At 41.4% G+C, this 13167-nt stretch overlaps 2 protein-coding genes across 14 annotated transcripts in view; one reads left to right on the plus strand and one right to left on the minus strand.

Annotated features, from left to right (window-relative positions):
• Positions 1–8977, plus strand: LOC307032195 (cysteine-rich and transmembrane domain-containing protein 1). 2 transcript variants are annotated; one of them, XM_079670028.1, is made up of 3 exons: positions 1–166; positions 4071–4399; positions 7302–8977. In XM_079670028.1, exons 2-3 carry the CDS (start codon positions 4090–4092, stop codon positions 7406–7408), a joined length of 417 nt encoding a protein of 138 aa, XP_079526154.1. In that variant the 5' UTR covers positions 1–166; positions 4071–4089; the 3' UTR covers positions 7409–8977. The 2 variants fall into 2 exon arrangements, with proteins under 2 accessions (XP_079526154.1, XP_079526153.1); XM_079670027.1 differs by having other exon boundaries at positions 4–166; positions 4083–4399.
• Positions 8978–10701: 1724 nt separating this feature from the next.
• The window catches only part of tenm2a (teneurin transmembrane protein 2a), a 220585-nt gene continuing 218119 nt past the window's right edge, over positions 10702–13167 (minus strand). For all 12 annotated transcript variants that reach the window (XM_079671451.1, XM_079671450.1, XM_079671449.1 and 9 more), the window contains one exon: positions 10702–13105. In XM_079671451.1, coding sequence (XP_079527577.1) covers positions 12368–13105 — 738 coding nt within the window. In that variant the 3' untranslated portion in view covers positions 10702–12367. The remainder of the gene's footprint in view (positions 13106–13167) is intronic.

Below are 13167 nucleotides of genomic sequence, written 5' to 3' on the forward strand. Positions count from 1 at the left end.
GTCCAGCAAACGCGATACGCATTGAGTTTGGAGACAAGAGAAGAGCGCGTTGCTCATTGCGGTAAAAAAAAAATTGTAGTAGTAAACTCTGGAGACAGAAGAAGGTGTTATTTCTACAAAGAGACTGCTGCTTTTTACACCAAACCGGGATACTATTCATTCAAAGGTAGGTGGTGCACACTTGTCCTTTACGTTATTTCGGTTGGTTTATGAGCCTAGTCATCATGAACTTAGGGGGCTGTGTAAAGTGGGTTGTGGCCTGCAGGTTCCACTTCTATTCGGCCTTTGTTAGCAGCCTATAATGTTTCTTAGACATTATAATGATATCCCAGTTTAATTTCGGAGTGAAATATACAAAATTACTACACTACTGATGTAAATAGGAACCATATTTAAAAAACAAACAACGGCTACCATGGTAATATTAGGCTAATTACAAACTAGCGTAATAGTGAATCTCAAAATGGTGTAAGACAGTAGCATGTTTATTTAGCATGCAACACATCTTTGGTTACCAAATGATATATTTATCAGGTTTGTTGTGACTTGGCTCAGGCCATATGTTTGCCTGCGTTGTTGCTTGTGTGAGATATTTGTCGTTGTTGTCCTAATTGGGTCCAGTGGGGCTGTCTTCATGCTCACATTCAGCCTCTTGGTCTTGTGATGTCTGGATGTGGAGAAAGTAAACACAGGCTGCAGGGCTGTAGCATGGCCTGTGTGAGCAGTCTCAATTAAATAAAGCTATTTTTTGTAGAGAACTAGGCCAAAATAGACTTTCAAAACGATATTTCTAGGAATAACATTCATGTAATGTGTAAACTAAGCCCTTGTACTGGATATATTACCTTAAGATGCCATTTTACCCTGGAGATTCCACTTGTGTGTGTTAAATTCCAAACAGTTTTTGCTATGTTTTTCACGTTTAACATAAAGGAAATACAACTGCATTTTATATGCAACCCGTGTTGTACATGGAGAATAATTGATATGGTTGACAGGGTCATTTTCATGTTACAACACATTTCCTGTTCAAACTTTTACATAGAAAAAAGGGAACTAGTTAATGGGCTACATGCAAGATCTCCCAGGATCCTTTTTTGATCATTTATATTTACTGTAGCTAATATCAGTTTCCCTAAAGAAACCTGTCAAGGCTGGTTTAAGGGGGTTTTGGACCCTCCAGCTGATCAGGTTGGCTGGTTAAGATGGAAATAGCTGTTTCCAGTAGTCATTAGATGTTAATTTGATCAGACAACTTGTTTTGTATTAATTTGATTAAGATGAATTAACTCTAGTTTGCACGTAAATTATTTTAAAGTGTAAATTGTTAAATCCTGCCAGACACAGATGTTAGTGAACCGACTAGGCCTATTTACTCCTTTTATCAATAAAAACAATGCCATTGTCTGAGGGATTTAATGGATTCAGAGACGTCTCAGGTGCACTGTCTGTGTGTGTCACTCTGAACGTGATATAATCATCATGATACTGCTGTGGAAGCATACCCTGAGCTCACTCACCTATTTTTAAAGTCAAACAGGGTAAAAATAATCAGTAACATGCAAAGGAACTCACACTTAACACAATGTGCAAATCTTTCTAGGAGCGACTTCTCCTGTAAATCACTTCTCATGTAGACTTTAATCTGATGCCTAAGAGTGGAGCAGTTTTATACAGGTACAATGGAGTCCTACAAGGTGCACTTTGACACTGCCAACATCCTTATTGGTGTCAGATTACAGACACCAAGGTCCCCTTTTGAAAAGGCCCTTTCTCAGCCTTTAGCCTGTAATGCAACACTCTCGAGTCACACACAGTCCACAAGGTGGATCAAAGATTACCAGAGAGACAGAGATCTGATAATTGTGTTATTTTGCTGCCTCCTCGCTGCCTTAAGGTACAACAAAAACAAACCATCAGGGATAACTCTGTTCCTCTGGGAGCATGGTAACCATAGTAACAGAGGCCTTTCCATCTGTCAGCAGCTCTAAGAACATTCAGGTCACGAGAAGTCATCCATCTTTGAAAAGCACTGCAAAGAGATGCTTATTGCCGAGGTTCCATCTGGATAATTGTGACAGAGTACAACAGTAACAGTTGTATTTCCTTTGTTTCCCCTTTGTTATATTTCATCTCACTCCACCTGTGCTAAAGAGCAATGTAACCTTTCATTAGGTACCCAAGAACCATCCTCAAACCTTATTATGTTATACACCTTACTATTTTTCTAAATTAGGTAATTAAAAATGAGGCAAAACAATAGCTTTACTTTAAACCTTATAAATAGAATATTGTTTTTGACGATAGTCTTTTTAACAGTAATGTTTTTTGACACAGGATGGCTTTGTTTTAAGCAAAGAATTGAATGATGATGGAGAAGCTTAGCAGGAGGGATTTGCAGTGCTATTTAGATGTTTATAGTGTACACACACAACATGACAAGGCAATCCTGGAAGGTTACCAGCGATCCAGTTTTCCATCTGGCCTTTTTTCTCTCCTTGTTGTGGCTGTTCTACATGAGCAAACCCAGCGGTGAAGGCTAGCATGAGGGTGGGGGCGGACCTGGATCTGCTTTATCGGAAGCCATTATTGGCAGGTTGGAAAATGCTAACCTCCTCTTGAGGTTTAGAGTGGAGCATTAACCTTTAATGCTGATGACAAACATGTATTGTAGTTTCCAAACAGCCGTGCGATTAAAACACTTCCTGGATATTAAGCAACGCCATTGCAATATTTAATCTCCATTGTGATGTTCCTGTAACACGGAAATGACTAATGTTGATTATTTGTCACATTACATATTTGTTTTTCTGAGTAAAGAGTGACGATCAAGGCGATTGGTCACTGCGTTATATTTCCTTTTCCCCATTGTTCATTAGCCTCACCCTGCCTCACACAGTGAAGCTGACTCCTCCATTTGTAAAGTGTGTGACCATTAAGAAAATGGTGCTACTCTGTAGTAGGGTGGACGTTGGTTGTAATTGACTATTGACTCCCTCAACTAGTAACAACAAATCTGTTGTGCTTCAATTTCCTGCGTGGCTGTGGAGAGCATAGTTGTTTGTTTGTGTGAGACGGCACAGAAGGAGATATTTTTAAAGGAATTAGGGAAAAATCTGTGCAATGTACTTTCCTGTTCTGGCAAACAGTTGCATCAGTTGTTCTCTGAAACCAGGACTCAGAGGAGCTCATTGTCTAATGTGACTCAGGAGGCACACACACACACACACACACACACACACACACACACACACACACACACACACACACACACACACACACACACACACACACACACACTCACATTTCTCTGCGGTCCTTACAAAACCACACATTATTCTGATAATTTCATTTAATTAAGGCGCATTCTCATAAATTGAACAATAATTGCAAACTATGTCGATAGATTGGTGATTGAGCTTCACCGCAATAACCACAACATATGCATACTTTTATTGTTGTAGTGTGGGAATTGAGTATACAGGTATGCAGTATAATTAAACTATACATGAAAATATGTATTTCCAGCTTTGTTATACACTAATATATATAAGGGTTGTTTAATTATGTATAGTCTGTATTGTGTATTACTTTTACAATATATCCTCATATAGGTCTGCATGTTGCATAAAATCCGAAAAACATTCCCTACTAATTTATTTATTTATTTATTTATTGTTGATTCCTCCCTTATTATTACTGCCTAACTATTTTATAATTTTCCAAATATACATTTTTTTTTATTTAAGCAATTACTATTATGCCTATTTTTGCTCTTGTTTGTCATGCATCATGTCAGGTTATGTACAGCGACTCGTTTTTCAGTATTTGTCCCCTGTTCCTTTTTTTTTCTACCACCTCAATAGTCAGTGTGTTGTTTTTGCACTATATATATTATATATATATATATATTTCTTTTTTAAAGCAGATAAACATGTTCCAAATTCTTATATCTGTCTTTTTTGTTCTTAGTATTGTATTACTTGTATTCTTCCCATTTGTGAATACTGAGTACACACCTCCTTTCTCCATTGTTTTCACCATCTCTCTTCTATTTCCTTGTCATTGAGGTGATCGTTCAGCTAAAGGATGAATTTTGAGCAGCCCCCTCCGTACCCAGGCAATGGCCCCTCTGCTCCAGGCTACCCGGTCCAGGGCCCGCCTCCACATGGCTACCCTAACCAGGGTTACCCTCCACAGGGATACCCGGTGAACATGGAGCAGCCCAATCCAGCTTACCCCAACTACCCTGCGGGACCAATGGGCCCTGGAGGCCCCGGAGGCCCTTATCAAGACCCCGGACAGCCTCCTTATGGGTACGCTGGACAACCGCAACCACAGTTTGGCTGGCAGGGGGGACCCCCTGGACCAATGTATGGGGAGGCTCCCAAAAACACAGGTGAGTGGTAAGACACAAAGGAGATGAATGCATATGTATTAATAATATATATCAATAATGGTGTCAGAGCAGTGTGGGTGGAGTGCCACTGAGGAGAAGTGCTTTCCTGTAGTTCATGCAGGGCCGCCCCTCCCTCCACGCAGATCACGCAGACTGCGTGGGGCCTCATCTTTGTGGCCTCATCTTATGCGCAAATGCGGCGCAATCATGCGCTGCGAGGCTCCGGTGCTAACAGTTCACCAGCGTGCTCCACTAGCACCCGCGCACTCCTCCTCCCCCCCCCCCTCTCAACGCTCTCGACACATGTGACGACTTGTGTACAGACCTGGGGGGCCTCATGAACCACCTTTGCGTGGGACCACAAGTTGGCCAGGGGCAGCCCTGAGTTCATGTATTGAGAGGGAAAAGTTATGTTGAAAAAGCTAGAATTTGTTTGCCAGGTGAGTTCAGGCAAAACCAGCAGTCTCCTGATGTAGACACGTTGTTCACACACTGAAAGTCTCTTCTTTTGATCAAATAGTCCCTTTCGGTCACATTCTGTTTCACATAAGTGTATACTTATATTGCTATAATAGACCTGCTTTTGGATTTTCTCAAAAGGCCGTCGCGACAAAGAGAGGCGAGCTTACACGCTATAATACTTTTTCTTTGCATTTGGTCATGTTGCAGGGGACACTTTTTTAGTATTGATTACTGAAATTACGTGTACTGTCTTTTACCACAGTAGATTTGAGACAAACCCCCCTTCATTAATTGGTGGGAGTCTTTTACCGAGCAAGAGACTCGCATTGTAAAGAATCTATGAGGAAATTCCTGTGATAAAAATACTTGTATTCAAATATTGGAAATTGATCATAACATTTGACCATTTTGGAATTGTTCTAATTACAATCTCTCAAAACCATTACATGAAAAGGATAGTGTTTTTAGTTTTTTTAAAGGTGGGGTTGTGTGAGGTTTTAAAAGTCAGTGTATTTACCGTCAGTAGATTGCAGTCTGCATTCCCTCAGATTGAAGAAGCAGACAGGAGTACCAACACAAGCTGAACAATGTAGTGCTGTAGAGGGAGGGCAGCAGCAAAAACATATTTCTAGTCACCCAGAAAATATATTTTTGAGTGTGCACATTATTTTGAATATCTTCACTACTTCACCCTACCAAAACCATTTTAGAAAATAAACTAAAGCCGCTATGTATTCTTTATGTGCTCTTATCAAAGACTCTTTTGACAAAACTTTGATTTTACCTCGATCGGTTTGTTTGCGCTATTTTGTGACTTCAGTGAATCGAAACTAACCCTTAAAAACACAAAAGTCACACAAGAAAAAAACTAAGCCATGAAGGCAGCGGTGCCCAGCAACTCCTGTTTTCTGCAAAGTTAAATGTCTTTTTTTGTCAAAGGAGTCTGGTGGCTTTCTGCCGGTCACAATTTTGTACAGCGGCAGCCCAATATGTCTTGAAATTGCAAATGCAGAAAAATATATGTGCGTCACTAAAATGTAAAACCACTATAAGCAGAACATGTTCAAAACTCAGAGGCTCCAAACGAACAAATGTTTGACTGTTCTGATTAAAATAAAACGTAATTATTATGTATTTTATTTATTTATTTGTTTATTCCACACATGGCAGTTATTTTAAAACCAAACATGTACACTTTTTGTGTAGCCCATGGTGGAAAGGAGCAGGGAGAAGAACATCTGATTTTACCTGCCCCTAAAAAATAAAATAACAATACAAATGTAAAATCAAAAGCAATGTTCTGTCAATCACAGTTGCTTACAAATACCTACAAAAACATAAAACCAGAACACAATCAAAAGTCATCTTCATACTGTCTGAATTATCAAGATAATTGAGCATTTATTTTCTGCCTTTTTGACTGATTAATACAAATGAGTGTTTAATTGACTGGGACTGAAAAACCTGTCACCATGTAGAGTAAGAGCAACTAAGGATTTAAAAGGTGTGAAGGCTTAAGATAAAAGGTGTGTGTAGGCATCAACGCCTCACAACTGAGCATCCAGAAAAAAAAAGGCACACATGTCATGGTAAAATATTCCAAATGAATTTGCAAAGCGGAGAACACGGTTAACACTGTTATCTATTAAACACGAGCAGCGAGGTGTTACTGCTCCAGATAAGCCTCCTCTTTCTGATCAAAGGTCTGCGCGCTGCTATCCAGATTCTGGCTTTGCGTTGGCTGGATTGACATTCATTATTAAATATTGGCCAATCATTAACCAGTCATATCATTATCAGGGTTCGGTGTGATAAGTGGTCAGCTAGCCTTACTTAATCTCTGGTAGTCGGTCGCCTTGGTAACCTATGTCATAAGTCAGTGCACCTGGCTGTTAAAGGCTTGATGAGTGTTACCCTCCACATGAATGATTAATCACAAAAACCAGGAAGGGGGGGTGTTTCTGTCCCTGTTGTTTGACTATTTGTGTGTAGGTGGAGCAGATGGTGAACTTAACATAAGAGTAACACAGCCTCATGACTTATTTAGCTGTATTGACTGAAGGAGATATAAAACCAATGTGGATTAATGGGAAATGCGTCGTTGGCAGAGTAGAGGCGTGGAGTTCAGGAAGCTCTCATTTCATTAGTCTAATGATACCTCAAAGCACTGCTGAAGTTACTCAACCGTCACGGCGTCTGATCATGGCTGCTATGGCATTACCATGACGATGTGCCTCCCGTGAAGAACGTAATTAGTGGAGAATCATAGCCATGGTTACACTCGAGCTCACCGCTGAAGACTTGACGGTGAATTATCTCAGTGTTTCTCTACGATTTTAATCACTAATTGCTTTCTTTGAATTGTCTCTCCCTCCTTCCCTCCATCCCCTTTTTTATATTCCCACCCTGCTTCTCTCCCCATCTCTCTTTCTTTCTCCAGTGTACGTGGTGGAGGACAGGAGAAGAGACAACTCCGGCTCGGACTCGTGCCTGACGGCCTGCTGGACAGCTCTGTGTTGCTGCTGTCTCTTCGACATGCTGACATAACTACTATCCAATTCCTGTTCACCCCCTCGCCCCCCATTTCTGTGCCTCGAACCCCATCACCCTTTCCCAATCCTCCCCCTCTTTATCTGCCTTAAACCTCGCACTCTCTCAAAACCAACCCTCCGTTTCCTCTACAAGTCTTTTATCCTCGTCTATAAATAAAAGCCTCGATTTCAATATGGAAGTCTCTGTCCGGAGCCGCTTACTTGGCGTGAATCCCTCAGCACTGAATAACTCACTGACCCTCTGCAGGGGCTGCTCTTTAGCAGTTTGTAACTGAGCTAACCTGAGAGGCAGGCTCTTCACTGTAATCTAACACCAACACACCAGGAATACACACACACACACACACACACACACACACACACACACACACACACACACACACACACACACACACACACACACACACACACACACACACACGCGCAGATACATAGCAACAAACGCATACACACACACATGCAGATACATAGCAACAAACGCATACATAAGCTGTGTCTCAATTTGAATACTTATTTGAATACACTGCATGTCATAGACTGTGAACAATAGACTGGGTAATGTTCTCCTAAAACGCACAGGACTGCTGTGGCCTCACGGAAAGTTGAAGATAGCCACTGTTAGCTAGTTAGCTAGCTAGCCGACATAGACGTAAGTGGTGGCAATCACTACAAACTGCTGAATTAGCCCAATAAAATGAATGGTGGCTTCTTTTAGACAATGGTATAGTGGTACGTTCATTTGTATAGTGCTGTGTTTACTGGAGCAATCCCAAATGGTCACTCCCTTCCATTACGAAGCCAAGATGGCGGTCGATGAGGATAAGAAGTGCCCAGTGTTCCCGTGTTCCACACTCAATTTCTGGACTGTTATGATTACACCATCCTGGTATTCATAATGCACTGCATGTTTCGTACTTTGCAAAGGAACCCACTTAAACACTCAAAACTGCTAGTGTAAGTACAGAAGTATGCATATTGAGACACAGCATTACAGTATACTTACATCTCAGGCTAATCTAGTGTGAGGCTCTTTGGCACTTTATGATGATTACCTCTGTAAGATACTCCTGCCTGCCCTGTCAACCATCCCTTAACTCCCCTTCTGCTAGTTCCCAACGCCAAGGGCAACTCCTTACACTGCCCCCCCCTCCCCCAACCCCACCCAAAGGCCACCACCAACACCCCGGCTTTTAATGAGCCACAGGGCGCTCTTAAGAAGCTGATGCTTGAGATGTATCCCTTTCATTTGCACAGAAGCTGTTTTCGCCGACGTATGTCTTCAGGTGGAATCATGACGATAAATGGAATGCATTTTTTTAAAAGATGACAGTGATTTATGTTTGATTACTGTCAGCAGTCGATGGCCGCAATGTTTTTTTTTTCTCATTGTGATCTTGATATGAAAAATGATTCCAATGTTATTTTTATTACATACCTTGGAGATAAAACTGGAAAATGAAAATAAAAAAAGAAGAAAATGTGATTTCTTAAAAGAAACCAAATAATCTGTCAGATGTCTTTTTGCTTTGGATGACTTGCATTAAAATAATTTGTTCCCATGAAATAGCTGGTTTTGTTGTTTGTGTATGTGATGGATTGCGATGTGTGTGGTGGAGGTTACAGGAAAGCAGGGAGCATAGATCTGTATACTGTAGCCGACGGGGCCAGGCCGGATCCATTCGACTATTTATAACCCAGCTGCTGGTGCAGGATGTTGAGGGCACATGGTTGCCTGCCTGACACATTACCAGTATGTTTCACACATGAAAAAATAGGAACTGTAGGGGTAGGTTCACACACAACTGAGCAGGGAATCTATAGGATGTTTCATGGCTTCCTGATACACAACCCAAAGGCAGTTGTAGAAAAAAAGTAGTTTAGAATTTACATAAAACATTTTATGCTACTTTTTACATGTATCTGAAAGGGGAGGGGTCATTCTGAATAATCCATACTTTACTTTAAGACATTTTCTTTGCTGATACAAAGCTAGGATATAAAAACTGTGAGTGAACCAACACTCAAAATCAAACTATGAGCTGTAAAACAACAAAAGGTCGTACACTCAATAGACAGTCGTAATATTGCCGTTTTTGATAATTCTTTGTGGGTATCCCTACAACTAAATCCTTCCACAAATATTGAAGCTATTTGAAATGTAAGCAATGCTGTAGACCTTCCCCGGACCTGTGCATGTTCCATGGAGGACATTTTTGACTCGCCACAGTAGGAAAAGCACAGGTGTAAATACTGACAGTGACGATGGCCGAATTTGATATCAGCTTCCTGGTATGGTGCATGCTGGCTCCCTATCACTGGGGCACTTGAATAGGAGCTGTCGTTAGTGTTATTAGTAACACCTGGGCCTTCCCTACTGTGACAAGCCATGTCTGCTGTGAGTGTCTCTGAGCTCGTTATGCATTGTCAGCTGTGAGACCTTTTTATACACAGGTGTGTGCCTTCCAAAATCACGTCCAATCAGTATTATTTAACACAGGTGTACTCCAATCAACCGTCTCAAAGATTAGCAAGAGAAACGGGAGGCTACAATTCAAGTGCCATTGCAAAAAGGTACGTAATTGTATGTTCATTTGGTATTTTCTTTTAATTACCCAAGCTGAAAAATTATCTAAATATTCTGTTAGTCATTTGGGGTAGTTGAGTGTAGATTGATTATTTTATTAAATACTTAGCGTAGTGGTACAACATTACAAAATGTAAAAAAGGGGGATATAAATACATTCTAAAGGCGCTGTAGTCATGTATTCAATTTGCGTGATAATATATAGATTATTACAGACAATTTAACCTGTTTTAACACAGTCGAGGGAGAATGAGGCATTTAAAATTCAATAGAGTGGTGGAAAATTATCCCAGGGAAAAACATTTATCCGTAAGCACTTAACAGGCGTAATTGAAATGGCTTCATAAATGGCACATCCTAATCGAAGAACAGTCAGTGTAAAGAAGAATATTGGCCCCTAAGCATTTGTGTTTGGAAATGTAAGCAGTATGTCTGAAGAAAGGAAAGCGGTAGTTGTGCGTGGGCAGGCCTTTCGTCTACTAATGAGTGTATTGGTTATTTATTTGAAACAAGAATATATAGAGCAAAAACATACCTGTTGAGTGAGGTTGAGGCACAATCTGCTTGTTTTCATTAAAGGAGCTTTCCCATAACACCAGTGCACCTATGTTAATGTGAGCTGTTGGAATTACGACTGTGAAAAAGAACATCAATCATCTTCAAACACAAAACAAAAAACGAGATGAAAGTGAACTACACGCTGCTCAGTTGAAGTAAACAATTATGTTTTATTGATAAGGTTCTCAGAAGAGTCTCGTTCAGTGAATGTATAAGAATCATCCTTTGATAATACTGATTTGGTACATTATGACATCCAGCACGAGTCTCTTCACAGTGAGAGGGATCCATTACTGCTACTGCTGTTGGGATCTAGGACAGATTAACCTCTGCTTTCAAAACCAAAAAACAGTCAAAAACAACAAACTCGGGGTCGATATTGTAGATATGGAATATTAGAGTGCCACAAAACTCTAGAGTAGTAAGACCAGCTAAAGATTTTGCACATTACAAGCCACTTCCTCTTAGAAATATAAAACTTGATATTCTGGACAATATTCTACTGTGCTGCATAAAGGTAGGTCTATACACTGTACATCGAAATATAGCTCGAAAAAACAGATTTCACAGTTTTAAAGACTTTATTTAAAGTATAAACCGCTTCTTTTTTTTTTAAACACTTTATTACATAAATTATTCTTTTTGAGAGTGACTATTATTTGCCCCCGGCAGCAAACTGAAATTAATACAAAAACAAAATTTCTTACATATTTTACAAAATAAAATAAACTCATCCATTAATGTTCATTTGGAATAGAACTGGTGACTCATTCATGATTGTCATATAGTACTAAGAATAAATAAATAAAAAAGAATAAAATAAATACTAACTTAGCATGTTTTTTCCGGACTCTGTGAGTGGTGTGTTTGATCATTCTGTACAGAAGTGCCTTGGTGAAAGTCTCACAATTCTACCGCGACTGAAACGTACAAAACTACGGCATCTACGATATACGCAACATCCTGAAATTTAGTGAAGTCGGACACATATGTAGTAATATGATCTTCACCCCATTTTAAAATAAACAATGCTGTGTGATACACTGTCCACAAATATAGCCATCACTTTTTTTACTTTGTTTTTTTAAAAAGTGTTTTCGAGTCCATTAACAGCTTGGTTTTGTTGAAGGATGCCGTTAGCTTGTGTGTTGCTTGGTTGGATGTGCGCTGACTCAGCAGCAGAGGACTGGTCCGTGGTGGACGATGGGAGGCCTGAGACAGGGAGACGACTCATACTATTGGACGACCTTTAACATTTCCTTTGTGTGTCGCGGTTTATGACGTCTTCCTTTGATGTGTAGTTGTAATGGCTGAACTCTGGAGTGGCCTTGTCTCCACTTTGGTCCCTTTGCGTTCAGTGTCTATTAGAGACAGAAAAGCGTTCGCCGCAGAATCCAGCGCAGTACAACTCCACCGCGTGCTCAGTAGCTGTCATGGCCGCCGCTCTCAGTGTGACCCAGAAAATATGGGCGAAAATATCACTATCTTTTTTAAAAAGGGGAATCTTCTTATTCATTAAGCAACGGTTCTCAAAGTTCTTCAGTGCTTTTTCAGTTGTTCAAAGTTTTTTTCCAAAAAAACAACAAAAAAACATTTGACTAAACTTTAAATGTTTTGCCTGTGGCAGTAAAATCAACAATAATATCTTTCATTCTTTTCAAAAGTCCCTGCAGCGTTCCATAGTAACCCCCTTTTGTTGGTTAATTCTCCGTGGGTTTAGAGAGGAGAGGGGTCCGAGGAGGCTGGGTAGGAAAAAGGAGCAGGATCTAGAGAAGTGAAAGGTGGGAGAGAGAGGGAGAGTCTGATGGGCTGTTACCTCTTGCCCATCTCGTTCTGTCTGAGGAACTGGATGTTGTTGCTGCTGTCAGCCAGTTCTGGGTACTGCTCCACAGGCAGTACATAGTATCCATCGTAGCCCTGTACTCTGCCCGTTGTTAGGAGCTGCTGTCTCTCCCCCTCCGTCCAGAGGCGACTGCCTCCCTTCCCGTCCCTGGCCCTCTGCTGCTCCTTGGCCCAGGCCCCAGACAGGGCTCTCTGCCTGGCCAGCTCCAACAGTCTTACCTTCTCTTCGTCCACCACGTCCGCAGCAAGCCCGTACCGAACACTCAGCACTAACGAGGGAACGGCGAACTCCACAGTCACGCCTCTCCTCGACCGGCCGCTCACCGTCACATTGATGCCGCTCTCCAGTGACTTCCGCCCGTTAGTTAGCCCCAAAGCTAACAGGTCACTGTCCGCAGAGCCGACTTTCACAAAGTAGTGGCAGTCCTTGGCGTCCAGGGTGTAGTGGGTGCCTTCCAGGTACTGAGCGCCATTGAGCACCAGAGCCACTTTGCGGCTGTCGTCACTGGCCAGAGCCGACACACCGGCCACCACCCGGCCTTCCTTCAGAGCCAGCATCACCCCTCGGCCTATTATTGGGGTGCTGGTGCCGAACCAGTGACCCGGCTTGTCCTTGCGTCTTCTCCGTTCCTTGTTGAGGAGACGACCCTCCAGGGCCATGAAAGCCTGGTTGTGACGCTCTGCTGCCTGCTGCACACCTGTGATGAGCTACAAGAGAAACAAGAAGAGTGTTTTTGACTTATCTGTGTTGACATAAACATCTGAGCCAC

The sequence above is a fragment of the Notothenia rossii genome (genome assembly GCF_949606895.1).
Source record: "Notothenia rossii genome assembly, chromosome: 3".
NCBI classification, from domain to species: Eukaryota; Metazoa; Chordata; class Actinopteri; order Perciformes; family Nototheniidae; genus Notothenia; species Notothenia rossii.

What these genes read in the sequence shown, in the direction of transcription:
- LOC307032195 (XM_079670028.1), top strand. Translation starts at nt 4,090, where the DNA reads ATGAATTTTGAGCAGCCCCCTCCGTACCCAGGCAATGGCCCCTCTGCT. An exon ending in GGAGGCTCCCAAAAACACAG is followed by an intron (nt 4,400 to 7,301) that starts GTGAGTGGTAAG and finishes TTCTTTCTCCAG; the next exon opens with TGTACGTGGTGGAGGACAGG.